We start from the raw sequence: 16312 nt of genomic DNA on the forward strand, positions 1-16312 counted from the left end.
CAGCAATAGTGAGATTCCAGTGGGTCACAAAGTGCTACATCTGAGTCGGGCGAGCATTCTTGTCTCTCGACCACAAAATTGAAAAATAACCTGTTGTGCTTCCAAGCTGAAAATCATGCACAAAATGAGAGTTATGTACTTAAACAAAACCTTACACTCTCTTTGGTTCTATCTGAATCTCAATAAGATTTGTTCAGTGGATAATTGGAGTTCAAGCCTGCACCTTTCTGACAAATTTCTGCTTGGTGGTCCTGTGTAGTGGTTTGGCTCTCGAATTAGCATTTTTTTTTTTCGAAGGTGTATTAGGTGAGCATTTAGATTAAAGAAAGTACTGCAATGTGAAAAAATGCTGTCCACAAGGAGTCGTATTGCAACGTGTTATTGCCAAAATGCAATATGTGTGTATACTTTTCTTGACAGAGGTGTCGCCCGTACTCAAATGTTAACCACTGAGAATATAAAAATTGGCAGCTAAGTGGGATATGTCAGCAACAATATTGAAAGACAGAAAAATTGGACATGACACGAACAATAGGTCAAGCTGATGTTTTGCTGCTGGGTGGTCTGATGTGATCATAGAAATGGATTAGCACGTTTTCTGCTCATCTGCCTTAAGTGTAATAAAAAAAACCCTGTTAATTAGCAGATTTTCTTTTGTGTAAAACATAAGCAATTTCTTTTACTGTCATGAATATTTTTTTGTTTTCTGTTCATACTTTGAAACTGCTGGCCTGCTAAGGTTCAAGGGAGTAATCGAGGTAGCTCTCTCTCATCTTTTAAAGCTTTACTCAATCATCAGTAAACATGGATGGAAGCAGTTAAGGAGCAGATTTATCATGTAGCTGGGTCACAGTGCCCGCTGTGGAGGCATTTATAAAGGGCTGAGTAATCTGCCCTCACTTGGGATGTAACGTTATGACAAATGACTGTTAGGAAGAAGGTCAGAGATAAACACAAATGGATTGCTAAGGTTTCTACATAATAAATGCTCATCATTTTCCTTTACGCCTGCTTCTAATGTTTCTTAATCTTTAGACTTCTATTTTGTGCTTATGTATGTTTCTAATCTTCGGATTGAAAGATTCAGAAGCTCAGTTCTTATAACAAAAACTCCTACCTACATCTGTAGTTATATCAAAACAACTTTTCATATGGTCAGCATTTAAATTGTTCATCTATCAAGTGTTCAGACCCGGGTTTAAATCTAACTTTGTGTAACTTATGGCCTTGTTGTATCTGACAGTGTTCTTACAACATGTTGTAAAACCCATCTGTTAATGCTGTTACACATAATTAATTATAATAATTATAATTGTAAATATCAGAAATTGGAGTTTCTCTTTTACTTGAACCAACAAAACGATTAAGGACTTATTTTAAATGTTTTGTAATATTATTGCACTTTTGTAGTTAACATGTCTTCTGTGTTGTGTCTGTTTACATGCTACAGATATTTTTGTTTTGGTTCATGTCTTATACTGAAAGGTCTACATAATGTGTTGTGATTATTCTTGCTTGTTTTCATTTTACTTCTTATTTAGTCTTGGTGTTTCTTTGTTCATGGTGAAGGAGACGGTCTTTGTTTACTTTTGTTCAGTTGTTAACAAGCTCTTATATTGATGTTGTGATTCTGGTTTTGATCCTGTTTTTTGATTTTCTGTTCTTAGTCTTGCTTAATTTATGTCTCTTTTTTGTTTTAGCTTTTTTTCCTATTTTTAAAGCCTGACCACTGCCTGCATATTTAACTTTTTGTTCCGGTTTGCCGTGTCAATTGGTAAAGGAAAAAAATTACACTCAGAATTTTGCCTTCTATTTTATATGGTGCAGATCAGAATGTTCTGTAAACACAATACAATATAAACCCACCTTCTTTACGGTAGCAATAAAAAAGTATTTTTACCAGAGGAATTATTTGCCTTCTCATATGTAATAACAACTAAAGTAGAACAGGAGAAACAGCAACAGTTAAACTGCAACAGTGCTCTATCGATGCATTTATTCACACATTCCGAGAAGTGTTTTAACATATAAAAACGAAAACAGTGACAGATCAACTAAGATGAATAATTCTTTGTGATGTGCGGTGGATGAGCTAAAAGTGTCTGAGAGAAGTGGGAATGTCTGAATGTGGGCCAGGATTTATAGAGAACCACTGAGCTTCCCCTCAGTTATAGGTTATGTTCTTTCATGCTGGACACAACTTTTCTTAAAACATTCCACTGGTGTTTTAAAAAAACATTTATCAAAAATAATTTTAATATTGAAACCTGTATCACCTAGAGCTTAGAGCTTCCATTAAGGCTACAGACCTGAGAGGTCAGACAAAAAGTGAGCATATTCAACCTCTATTCAAGGTACAAAAAAGGCCCAGTGATCTCTCCCTAGGTAAGGATAACTGTGACCCAGCTCTCAAATCAGTCCTTGGGGTTATATTGTGCGCTCAACAACTGAACCAAATGAAGTGTTGGCATCAGAGAAACGCAATGTCATTTAGGTAGAAGAGATGTGATAGACTTTATATAGCCATGCTAATAATGCTACAATAATCATACTGAAAGTGGTAACTCAGTGGCAAAATGTTGAACTTGAGTTCGAATCCCAGCAAGCTGCAACTCATGGGCCCTTGAGCAAGGACCATAACCCTCAATTGTATACTCCTTTGCTCTGGATACAGGTGTCTACAAAATGCTATAAATATAAATGAAATGGTTCCCCCATCCACATATGTTCTTCTGTGCCTTAACATAATTAATTTCTTCTATGGGGTCATTATGAGGTGCCATTTACTAGAGCCAACTGTCCTACTGTAGTACTGCTAATATTATAGCAATGTGTCTATGGCCTGGAATCTCTATACACTGCCTGAGTGAGTAGTCAAATGTGACACATGGATGAAGTTGCTCTTTCTATTAAGCTTTAATACTAGTCTAGATCCTCAATTTACTCAAGTCCTCTAGATCAGTGGACAGATACCTAGAAAATCGTGTCAAGTAAAAAAAAAAGTTTCCAATAGTTTCTGCCTTGTGGTCTTGTGCCATGGTACGGTTCCCGAGTTTGGATTCCAAAATGCAAACCATTTTAATTGTAAAGCATGCATTAGAAGAAAAAAATAAAGATTTGATGCTCTGCTAACATCATACAGCTCACCCACCTGAACACTAGATGTCAGTGTTCTTCAAAGTAGAGTGAAAGAGCTGAATTCTGAAACCTTACATATCTAAGACAAATGTGAAAAGTTATTAGATATCTTACTCAATGTAAGATCTTTGAAACTCACATAACTATATATTATATTACACAGTTAATTTCTATTTATTTCTGTTGTGCTGTGAAATTAGACCTTTAAACATTTATGCATTTGCATTTTTAGTAATTGTTGCAAACAGCTTAAGTTGCTTGTATTGTGTTTTGTTTTTGTTATTGTCACTGATGCTTCATTTGATTGCTGATTTCCTGGCATGTCTGTCTGGTTATCAGACAAGTAAAACATTTCATTTCTTACTTTACTCAAAGCTCCTTTTTTTGCCTGATTTAAAACCTTATTGGCACGTTATTGTTATCACTTCTGTGCACTTTTTTGTTGGTCATATATTGATATTAAATTATTATTCAAGTTAAAGGTATGTTTCTTCTTTTTCCCTTCTCACCTCGGATCTGTATTTTAGTTTCGATATTAGGGTTTTAAGTCCCTTGCTGCTTTCTGGCTTGGAGTGTGTGTGTGAGTTTTTAAAGAGAGATCATGTGGCACTATGTTTATCTTGTGGTGTATGGTGATAAAAGCATTATATGTTTCTTTGGGGACACATATCCCAGCTGATCTGTTATGAGGTGCCATTTACAGCATCTTATTTTAGTAAAGGGATTATTTTTGGATGGATGAGTCGACCCTGATCTTGCAGATTCAATGGAAAAAAGCTCTGAGGGTCTATTATACTGTAGATATACTGGAGATGCCTGAATGTGGTAGACCTCAAAAATAAACATACAGAAATTTTTTTTTTAGACAAGTCTATGCTTTTGCGAACTGCATGTTAAAAAGATTGCTAAAGAAATTGGTTTTCTTATTTTTCTCAGTAAATAGTCTGGGGCAACAAAGTAAAAGAAAATAATAAGGCGTGAATCACCCTGAACTCTTGCTAAGTAATGCAGCGATGAGCTGAATCCCTTATCCATTTACTCACAAGATAGTGAACTGTATTCTCCAGGACTATAACATGTAAAAGCTACATTGTCAATAGCAACGACAGTGTCATATCTGGTGACTCCTGTGTCAGTGTTTAGAGCACCAGGGTGGTCCCGCTGTCTCATGTTACGCGTAACGGCTTGGGCATGACACGCTTTGGTAAAGTGTATTATAGGTTATGGTGCACAGCAGGATACCAGGTCACCAGTCACTTTAATGAAGGTAAGGGTTTTCTGCCTGCATGCCTTGCCTGATCATTTGTTACACATGAACTGTTTGTTCTTCCTCCATGTCATCAACTTCCCTTTGCATGTGTAGATGATTTTAATCTGCCCTGTGGTTTTTGTGTTTTGTTTATTATTTTCAGTTATCAATCAGCCTTAATTGGAGACTTTTAAATACTTGCTCTGACCCGATCTCAGAGTCAAAGTTCAGTTAGAAAACGTGGACTAAGTCAAATGTTTTTTATAAAAGATAAAGTGAAATAGGAAATTCTTTTAACATGTAATGTTTAAAAGAAGGTTGCAGAAATGTATCTCAGAAAAAACTTTTAGTAAATAGAATGGTTATGCAACTTTTCATGTAATCTCAAAACCCAGAGGTAATACACCCAGGTGATGCTAAGCTCCTAAAGTATGACATAAAGGAGAAGCATTACATTCAAAATTGATGGAAAAAAAATTAATAAATAAATACTAGTGCAAAAGTTTTTTATTTGGCATTTGGCCATGTTTAAACACTTTATTACACCAAGGTTCAGTCTTCCTTCTGGTAGAGGCTGTCACATAACCCCGCTTATAACACACGTTCAACTTGCAGTTAAACATGTCAGAAAAATGTTCCACTAATTCTAGTAATACACTTGCATTTTATTATACCTTGCAGACACAACTATCAACAACCACATCCTTTTTTTGAGGCAATTAACAGAGTATTGTAGCTATAAAACATTTGAAACGTTAGAAAATGATTATTGTTAGAAACTTATTCTGTATTTTTGGTCAATGCTAACTAGCTAGTTTGCCATATACTTTTATATTATATTGGATCAAGTCAAGTCAAAAGCTTTTATTGTCATTTTAACCATATATAGCTGATGCAGTACAAGGTTAAATGAGACGTTTCTCCAGAAACCTGGTGCTACATAATAAAACATAAAGCTACATAACAGAACACAGACCTAAGGACTAAAGTTGTTCTCACCACATAAATTGCATCGTGTGCAACCTCGTGCAATTAGTGCAAGACAAGACAGTGTTGGACAAATACATAAAACACAAAATAGTGCTGCCAGTAAACCTACTGTGTATTATACAGTACAGTGTGCAAAACAAAACTGGATACAGGAGTGTACTTGTAAATAAACACAGATTTTTAACACAAAAGGTTGTGCAAAACAGCAATAGCAGCAGTCAAATGGATGTGCATTGGGTGGTACTGGAGACATGGATGTGTGAAATGAATACGAGTGTGTGTTTGAGTTCAGATTTGTAGCAGCTCAGTAACACACAGTAGAGTGAGTGTGTGTGTGTGTGTGTGTGTGTGTGTGTGTGTGTGTGTGTGTGTGTGTGTGTGTGTGTGTGTGTGTGTGAGTTTCGGTTCAGTTCTGTGTTGCCTGATGTCCTGATTCCCTGATGGCTTGAGGGAAAAAACTGTTCCATAGAACACTTACACACTTATACACAAGCTAGTACAATTGTACATGGTGTGCTAGCTAGTACATTTCTAATTTGCTCACCTCTTTTCCAGTCAGCATTATAAGTGCAAGTCCTCAACATGTTGAAAGGTCTTTCTCACCACTAAGGGTGAGGGTTAACACATGCTAGCAATATTAGCAAAATTAAACATTTGGTTTTAATAGCTTAATATTTAAACAGGGTTGAACAATAGGGCAACCTTACACCTTCAGGAGTCCGGGGTTCCTTGTTTGAATCTTGTTCTCTGGGGTTTCCTCTGTTTTCCTAAGTTAAATATGGCTGCATGTATACATGTGTACGAGTGTGCATATATATACGTGTAATCCAGTGGTGCAATATCCAGGGTTTTTTGGTTTGAAACGTATGATCCAGTGTGAAATCGTCAGTCTGTTTGTTTCATTTCAGACATCTTTGCATTAGCAGCTGTTTATTTACAACCCTTCCACTTAATTCTGCACACCAGAAACTCCCTCTGGGTTTGGTCACATTTGCAACCTGGCTACACAGCGAACTGGATGTGACCTTGTCAGATCAAGCACACAGCAGCAGGGGACGGGGCGCCAGTCTCGTTTCACCTCACTCAGCTTCCATCTCTGTTCAGGATGATGTCACCTGTTTTCTTTTGTAATTATTATGTGGTCATATTTCTTTACCTATGAGCTCTCTGAAACTTGCCTTTACAAAACATGGCTGTTCTTTCTTTCTTTCTTTCTTTCTTTCTTTCTTTCTTTCTTTCTTTCTTTCTTTCTTTCTTTCTTGTGCAATTTGATGTATTAAGGCCAAATATAGTATAATACTGCTAATCTTTTATGTGTTTGCTATAAGGACAGTGAGTCTAAATATTTTTCTTCATGATTATCTACTTTATGCACATTCGATGCAATTCTATAAATTAAGTACTATATGTTTTATAGATGATAATGTGTTTCATGATAATTGAGAGTAAATTGGACTTTTCCATATAACATAGTGATGAGAAAAGTAAGATGGCTAGGTTACTGGTTAGGTTACAAAAAATGTATCTGTGATCTCACCAAGGTGTGCTAGTGGCATAAATGGTTATAATTTTGATAGAAAATGTTGACATTAAAGAAACTTTTCATAAATGAAAAAAAAATCCAGTACATTCAGCACTCTATGTTCTGCCATCAGGTCTCTCACTTAGTTACAATAGGGCATGAAATTTAACTGATTTGATTTGCAGTGTTGCAGGATTCATGGTTTAAATTTCCTCAGGGTGACTGACATTTGCGTTCTGAACCCATCTGATCGAGTAGCACACAAGGGCCATCAACTGAATGAGAGTTAATCAGGGGAACTTTTAACACCGTACACATTCACTTACAGTTTTTTTTTTTAGATGAATAATAACACATTTTTAGGAAAAGCATATTTACCTGCAAGAGTGTCTCTACTACCACAGCTTGATCTCTCAGTGGTGAAGACAGATATTTAGGAAGAAATGAAAATGAGACATTGCAGTTACCCAAAAAGAAAGTGAGCTCAGTGTTTTAGCACAGCTGCAGGAGTAGCTGAGTGATGTGATATTCTCTGGTTTCACTGCTAATTTTTTCGCAATAAAAACATGCTGCAAGTCTTCCAGTCAAACATGTTGTTGGCCATCTCCTATATTATCACTATCAAACTTCCTCATAGATCTAATAAGCCAAAATCAACATCAAACTTGAGCATTAGAGAGATGAAACCCATATGCTTTATATTTGCTTAGGGTATTGGGATAAAAAGATGAAACGTGATGTGGCATACAATGGATCTGATATGAACCACCAGAGCAGGAAAACTTTTTATTATACATGTATTTTGCAGGTCAGTAAATATTTTTCTATTATCTATTTTCATTACCAATTTATTAAATCCTCTTTTGATTAGGCACAAACAAGAAGCGATTACTTCAAATCAGATAAATAGTATAATGTGGTCAAATCAGATTGAAATTAAACACCAACATGAATAAAGTGTAAAAAAAAAAAACCAAGTAAGAGGTCATCTGGCCAATGACTGACTGCATCTGACAACAGCTCAGTACTTCTTGGCTGTAGCTTAAATGTGTTTCTCTGTACTTTTTCTTATGTCATTCTACACCATTTTTTTAAGCTTAGCATAAACATGATTTATCCTAAATGATAAATAGACTACAAATTTGTGAGTTACACTTCAGCAAGTAAGGTTTACTTGGTGGTTAATTTGGGTTTTTATGTATTGTTTTAACTATTGTAAAATTTTATGTTGTCCTGAGGAAAGAAATATGGATCGGTGACAATGAATGGCTGCAGAATGTTTTTGCTGTGTGATCTTAGTCATGACACTTCACCTCCATGACCTTGTAAAAGCTGGACTTCTGGAATTCTAAAACACAGCAGCTGTGATGGGTAGTACATTTGTATACCGGGTGAATTAATTAATACGCACACACACACACACACACACACACACACACACACACACACACACACACAAAACACATATACAGTATAGATGTTTGTCCTTGTGAGGTCCTATATCTAACCCTAAGCTTGACCTCAGTAGCTAAATAAAGCAGATTTTCTTTGTAATAATACTTGCAGGTTTACATTTATCTTAATAGAATTTGGCATACATGACTTATCCATGTATGAGTGACTTACAACTGAGCAGTAAAGGGGTTAAGGACCTTGTTCAGTGGCCTAGCAGTGGTAGCTTGGTGGTGCTGGGATTTAAACTTGAGACCTTCCAATTCAATGCCCTAACCACTTGAGCTCACACTCAAACAATAATGACAAAAAGTAACATTATGAGTTGATGGGAATGTTAACCCACTTTTTTTAGCCTATAGTGACAAAAGCACACTATTCAGCTCTGTATAGAGTCATTGTAACATAACAATGAGTAAGTAGACAGGAAGATAACAAAGCAAAAGTGTATTTTAAGGTTTATAGAGTCAGTTTTTTATTTCCCACTTTTCTTAGTCATATAGGCCATTTCATATAGACTTTATTTGGGGTTTTTTCTAATTGTGGTAAATCAGTGGCATGTTTACTGTATATGGACATATACAGTAAACTGTATACTGTATATATATTTGGAAACAAAATATGCTTTTGTTAGGCTTAATATCTTCCTGTTCAATTATCCAAAAGAGAAAGGTCAGTATGCAAGTTGCAGGAAGTTATAGACTGCCCAGTTAGACGAATTGGCATTTCCAAATTCCCATGTGAATGTTATTTATGTAGAATAGGTTGGCCACAAACCCCAGACCCAGAGTGAGTTCTCCGCTGAGATTTTTATGGGCAAATAAATCTCTCATCTCTGGAATACTCACAACCTCCCACTGAGTGAAAATGGTTTGCCTTGTTTTGGGATGACTTGTGACTGACCAACAGCAGGCCATGGACTGAGATGGAGTTAGTAAAGCCATGAAGTTTGAATTTAAGACGATGTGGAAGACGTGATAATTCAATAAATAAATCCTGAAATTTATGGTGTAATTGATGTGTAGTCTAGTAATAATAGTAAGTGTCTGTAAAAAATAATAAACAGTAACATAACGATGTGATTAAAAATAAAAGTAAAAAGCATTTAGCAAAATCATCATATGAAAGAAGTAACTAATAATGTATGCTCCTGTGGTCAAATATGTGGCCTTGCTTTTATGAAACACTCAGATAACTCCATCTAAAGTCTTTGATATAGTCATTAAAATTATTTATGGTGCAAAATATGTACCATATCTTTCTAAACAGGCTCAGTGTATGTGTTACACGATTAATGTTTCGTGTTCTGTCATTTTTTTTCCTTCTTCCCAAGCCGCAAAGTTGAAATGAATGGGATACAGTGTCAGAGAATTAAGTTTTTATTTTAATCCCTGTTTTTAGTGCTTGTGGTTGATTTTGAACTGCAGGCTGTAAAATTCCTTTCTTGAGAGAAACATTTTATATCTAGACCCAGAAAGCATTTAAATCAAGACATTAGTGTAAATCATTCTTTGAGCATGTGCACCGTTTATCGGGAGGAGTGAAAGGGAGGCCATCACCTCATTCCTCTGTAACAGTCTTACAAATCTTAAAGGACTGGGACTTTGGAGTTTAATGTCACATCTCCGGACCCTGAAATCTGATTCCTTTTTCCTGCAGTCAAGACGTGACATAATTATTCTATTAACATTGCAAGATAGTATGTAACTAGGCCAAATGGAGAACATTCATGGAGCGTGGACATGTATTTCTTCAACTGCAAAGATTTAGTATGTGTCTTCTGATGTACATGAATAAAGATCTTGCAGTTATAATGCTAGCTACAGATGGAAATACAGAATCATATCGATGCAAAGCATTCAATAGTAGGTGTTATGAACTGGAGGCTGAAGGATGTAAATCCAAAGGCAAAACCAGATCAGACACAGAAATCAGAAATAGGTCAAACAAGGAAAGAAAAAGAAGTAACAGTCAGTATTTAAAATTTACCGGATGGCAAACGTTCACTGAAGAACAATGGTGAATGAGCTGTTTAAATAGACGGGATAAAAACAGGAAACAGGTGAACTAGTATTCAGGTGAGATTGAGAGTCACAGAATGAGTACTGGATTAGAGCTGGAATGGGAGCTCTGGCTACTGGCTCAGTGGTGGAATAAAATAGGCGACAATAAACAGGCCGGTTGTAGTTATGTTTCTACTTTAATAATTCTACAAAGTATCACTGACCTTTTCTGACATGACCCCAGTCAGCCACCCACAGACCAAAGTCGGGCCAAGATTTTTTATTGATCTCAAACAGGCCTGTTCCATGTGTTGATCATTATCCAAGTGGACTTGCTGAAAAAGTGTGGAGAAGGACCAGGCTGGCAGCTGTCCCTTGGTGTTTGGGCTTGTGGTAGACCTCATTACATCATCATCATCATCTCATGGTTCCTTTCTCATCTCGTGCTCACTCTTTTTTCCTGTTTTATGGAATTGTTAATGTTGTGTTCAACTTTTGATTTTGTTCAGCAGCTTGCTTGCCACATTAATCAGATCTATTTGAAGCTTTGGAACAGATTGGTATTTGTGATGGGGAAAGATGGGTATTCTCTTTACATTTTTTACTCTTTTCATTCATTCTCCCACAGAGGTTGGAACCAGCACGAGCAAAAAGAAGAACTGTCATAGTTTATCCAAACTTTTTGATTGTTTTTGTGTATGTACATTTATCTAAACAACAGTCTTTACATTTAAACTATGACAGCTAGCTAAATATTTACTAGTAGGCAACTAGTTTGACGTTAATCACAATAGACAGAACATATTGAGATCAGATTTAGCTGAAATTCTACAGTTATGGGAAAGTCATTGAAGCTAGACATTGCTTGCCAATTTTTTTAAACGAGGATCTGTCTGCAGGCCTGCCAATCACAGAGTTCATTTCCTCATGATGCGTGTAATATCATTTATTCAGCATTTATTTATTTTGGTAAACTTATAGGGATGCGGTAGCTCTCTTGGATATCAAATGTAGTGGGTGTTTGTATGGGATAAAACAGTTTGTTATCCTGTGTTCCACTGTGAAATGTTCTAAATATTTGTTTTGGAATGACCTCTTTGTTCTTCCTCGCTTAATTTGATAACCCTGCGGCTTTTTTTTTTTTTTTGACTGAGATGCATATTTTAGTAAGGAGAAAATGTGCATGGAAAAAAATGGATCAGTCAACATGGCATTTCTTTATGATTTTTAATTCAGACCTAAAAATATATGAAAAGTTAAGACATAATCAATGGAACATGCTCATTCATATGCTGGTTTTAATGCATGGTTTACACTAAAATACACTATGCATGACCTCATCTTACTTGAATTAAAATTAATAAGCTTGGTAGACCTTTTTAGTGGTTTTGATATCATGACACATTTCTACTTATACTGTGGCTGCAGACAAACCTGGCATTCACACTGTTTTCAGTTACACATCATTTTTTTTGTTCAAAGTTTTCTAATTCCTGGCAGGAGTCAAATATAACTGTGATAAAAATGAAGGGCTGTATAGAATTCAAATGGTATCTTCACTGTTTAGACATGACATCACTTTATTAGACAGTAATGATAATAGTTAAAAGTGAATCATAGGTAAATCATAGGTAAAAGTATCTGGCAACAAAAGGTCTGTGTAATGACAGAATATCTACAGCAAATTAATGTGATGGTCATTGGTCATAAATTTTTCTGTCCAAAATTCTTTTCAAAACTGATGAGAGAAATAGTTATATTTCAAAATATAATAGTTATATCTATTGTCAACGAATGTCATTATCGATTATTTGGGCTAAAGTGACAGTTTAGCGTGACGCCAATATAGCACAGCCGCTTGCGAAATGGCAGAGAGTACAGGGTCAATCTACAGCAGGAAAAAAACACACAGCTGTCATAGATGAGGGTGAAACACCAGCACGGTAAGCAAATGTGGATATAATGTATAAACCTCATCATGTAAAAATGGTATAGTTTAATGAAGTGCTATTGTGTAACCTGTTTGTTTGCTAACTTTCAGACAGTCCCACTGGATCCGGTCTGTTGTGACTCACGCGCATATTGTGTGCGCAGTCAGCTCACTCGCGATATAGAGAGAACAAACATTAAACCTAAAAGCAGTAAATAACAGCAGCCGTAAACTATTACATTTTTAATTAATGTTGTGAATTTCAGAGAATGTTAAGGCATTTGTACACTAATGTTTATTCTTTCAGTTTATTTTGAAGCTTGTTAGCTCGCTCGCATTTCTCTGTTAAATTCTCTTTTCATGGCATTTGTCTACTACCACAGTTAACTTATCTGTTTTCAAATGTGATTTACTGCGGCTTTATTACGTATAAATGTTTTTTTTTAAAGTTTGTATATTTAATTTATGCACTTAATTATTATACAAAATTGAATTAATTCGATTCTATATCTTCACAACTAAACAAAATGTGTATTTTTTAAAGCATGGTTGTCAGCTAGCCATCTGCAATTATCATTAAATCAATTAAATCAAATCCAATGTTGATTTACACAATTTACACCTTGCACATTCAAATGTTTTTTTTTTTTTTTGGTTGGATGTTGTTTTTTTTTGGCAGAAAAAAACAACCCATGAGTGAATTTGTTCAAAGGAGAAATCCCCCATGCATTTCTCAACAAGAGGCCATTATAACCCTAAAAATGTCAAAATTAATGATAGGGCTGTCAATCAAATAAAATATTTATGTGCAATTAATCGCATGACTGCCATGAGTTAACTTGTGATAATCTCAACTTAATCACACATTTGTATCTGTTCTAAATGTATCTTAAATTAATACTTTAACGGCTTTTAATACTCTGATCAACATGGGCATGGACATACATGGATGCTTTACTGTATGTTTATTAGGAAACCAGACTCAACATAGAGCATAAAGACAAAATACTCTTGTAAATATTTTTACGTAATTGTGGTGTTTTAAATTTCGTAAATCATCAGGACAACACAATTAACTTTTGCAGTGTTTCCACACGGACGGTTTTAATTGCCGGATATGTGCTTTATGGCAGATTTTGGTGCTTAATTTGAGACTTGAGATAAAACAAATGTTTTTTTATTTTATATATATGAGTAAAGAAAGTTGTAAAAAAATGTGTGTTGCATTAAAGGTTTTATTTTTGCTTTTTTTATATTTGTTTAATTTTTATATACAGAGATGCTCACTGCATTAATCGCGCATTAATAAAATTAGTGACGTTAAATTTAACTTGCGCTAACCCATTAGCAATTTTTACAGCCATAATGTGCATAATCACTAATCACTTGCATTTTTAGTACAACTTATTTTTCATAAATCGCAGTTTAGCACTGTCCTCCGGAGGCACATATGGGAATGACTATCTCTCTTTCTTCAGTAAATGTTCTTCACTAGGCAGATGTTTTTTAAAGAGATTCATTGAAGTCTACTGATTGTTTTTCTTCACCATGAAAAAAGGAACATAATTGCAGTAATTTAGGTTTAAATCGTTTGATGGCACTGTTTTATCTCATTTGTACTGATCACATGAGATGAACTGCTGAGTGAAGGTTTGGGTAGAAATCCAAAGAAATAGTGAGAGAATGCCTGCGGTTGTGGATCTGGATTTGGGAATTTTTTGCGATTTAGTCACTCAATAGTTTTTCCAAGGTGACTACTTTACGTGGGTTGAGGATAATGGAAGGCAGGCCAGAACTACAATTCGCAGTAGTGAGACAGCAAAAGCCAGAAGAGAGTAAGTTAGATAGATGATGAAAGACTGAGATGAAAAAGAGTGGCTGGATCTGAGAAACCAAGAAGAAAAACAAACAAGGTAAAGCATCAGAATAAGGAGAATGCAAGAAGTGAAAGGGGGTAAGGAGGAAAGTGTGCGAGTGAGTGGAACTACAGCTGACCCGAGTCTTGTGTTTGGTTTAGCATACTCAGCTAAGGCTTTCTCTGATTGGTTGGCAGGTTGGACCTGGAGGCTCTTGGGGCTCGAAGCACCCCTCTGACTCCTCTAAAAAAGAGGCAGAGAAATAAGCAAAGAAGCAGAGAGAGGGAGAGAGAGGGAGAGTAAAAGAGTGTGTGCTGTAACAGGGACTTGCAGTCATATCGACTCTATCAGCCACTGAGAGCAGAGCGCTAAACCTGCTGCATGCACTTATACACACGTGCACACATTCACACACGTGTGCTAGTGTCTCCACGTCCCTATAGGCATGGACCATCCCACTGCTGCTGCCGTGTTGCTGGCTTCTCTTGTGCTTCTGGTACAGTTCCTAAAGTTTATTTATGTTTACTCACTTCATAAGAATGTTTTTATGGTTCTTATTACCTTAATTTTTAATTTTTATTCTGCTCATTTACTGTTTTCTATGTGATTTTAAGGAAACGTTTGAGTGAGTCTTTATAATATATAATTAAATGATTGCATTATGTGAATGGCATGTCTTTTGCAAGTTTGTGTATGCACAAAGGTCCATTTTTAAGACATTTTATAAGATGGAGGTGTTTTTCCATGCATACTTTTTATAATCATTTTCCATAAGGAAAGGCAGGTATGTTGATGCTGTTCTCCTGGCACAAGCAATGTCTTTATACATTGGAAGTTTCTGCAAAACAGTATAAAAACAAGGATACTTTGAAATATACAAATGCAGAATATGGGGCTTGGATGAACTCAAGGGTTTAAACAGATGTGAAGTGATCATATGACCTTCCAATTAAATAGCTCATACTGTGTATATTGATGTATCCCAGAGTTAGTGAAAGTGAGCTTTGTGTTAGAGGTTTCAGGCTGTCAAAGGCTGCCCTTTACATCAGTAAATCTACGACATCACATTTCACAGCTCTGTTAATGGCAGGTCCTATCCATACAAATCTCTAGTATTTACTCATGGCTTGGGAATGTCATGCGATTAAACTTTACATAATTCATCGAAGACTATGCTGCTAGGAATTTTTAGGCTAGCATCACAATTTATAATACACACACATTCATAAGTGTGAGCATGGTGAAAAGTTCCCAACTGGAATAATCAGCCAAGGCTCTAGTGAAAACAGACTAATGAGGAAGCAAACTGTAACGTGTCTCAGCAGTAGAAATGGGACTTGATTAAAGTGACAGGTCAGGCATTTTAAAAGTAAGGTGTGGTCTGTACTGCTAAGAAAATAACTGCAAATCAAACAAATCACAGTGTGGACATCAAATGTTACCAAGACCTTGAAACAAGACTGATTTTTAACAACTTCACAAACAGTCAGTATAAAAACAATTCAGGAGGACCCAGTAAGTCAGAGAAAAATACATGGAAGTTCAGAAAAAATATATGATAGATCTCATAGGTAAATAAATAAAGTTTAAAGGAGATTAAATTAGAGAAGTTTCACTGCTTTATTTTCTGTGTGTGTATGTGTGTGAATGTGTGGTTAGTATAAAAAATAATAAGTATTTTATATATATATATATATATATATATATATATATATATATATATATATATATATATATATATAGTGAGGAAAATAAGTATTTAAACACCCTGCAATTTTGCAAGTTCTCCGACTTAGAGTCATCGTAGGTCCACTGTGAGAGACATAATCTAAAAAAAAAAATCCAGAAATCACAATGTATGATTTTTTAACTATTTATTTGTATGATACAGCTGCAAATAAGTATTTGAACACCTGAGAAAGTCAATGTTAATATTTGGTACAGTAGCCTTTGTTTGCAATTACAGAGGTCAAACGTTTCCTGTAGTTTTTCACCAGGTTTGCACACACTGCAGGAGAGATTTTGGCCCACTCCTCCACACAAATCTTCTCTAGATCAGTCAGGTTTCTGGCCTGTCGCTGAGAAACACAGAGTTTGAGCTCCCTCCAAAGATTCTCTATTGGGTTTAGGTCTGGAGACTGGCTAGGCCACGCCAGAACCTTGATATGCTTC

The 16312-nt window shown here is 35.7% G+C and overlaps 1 protein-coding gene across 5 annotated transcripts in view; it reads left to right on the plus strand.

Annotated features, from left to right (window-relative positions):
• The window catches only part of LOC124386991 (ADAMTS-like protein 1), a 112081-nt gene that overhangs the window by 57581 nt on the left and 38188 nt on the right, over positions 1 to 16312 (plus strand). Inside the window, exon 1 of one of the 5 annotated variants that reach the window (XM_046851068.1) lies at positions 14440 to 14636. The exons of the other annotated variants lie outside the window; for them this stretch is intronic. Coding sequence (XP_046707024.1) covers positions 14586 to 14636 — 51 coding nt within the window. The 5' untranslated portion in view covers positions 14440 to 14585. Of the gene's footprint in view, positions 1 to 14439; positions 14637 to 16312 lie in introns of those variants that run through there. 5 annotated transcript variants of the gene reach the window in all.

Source organism: Silurus meridionalis, chromosome 6 (assembly GCF_014805685.1).
Source record: "Silurus meridionalis isolate SWU-2019-XX chromosome 6, ASM1480568v1, whole genome shotgun sequence".
Taxonomy (NCBI): Eukaryota; Metazoa; Chordata; class Actinopteri; order Siluriformes; family Siluridae; genus Silurus; species Silurus meridionalis.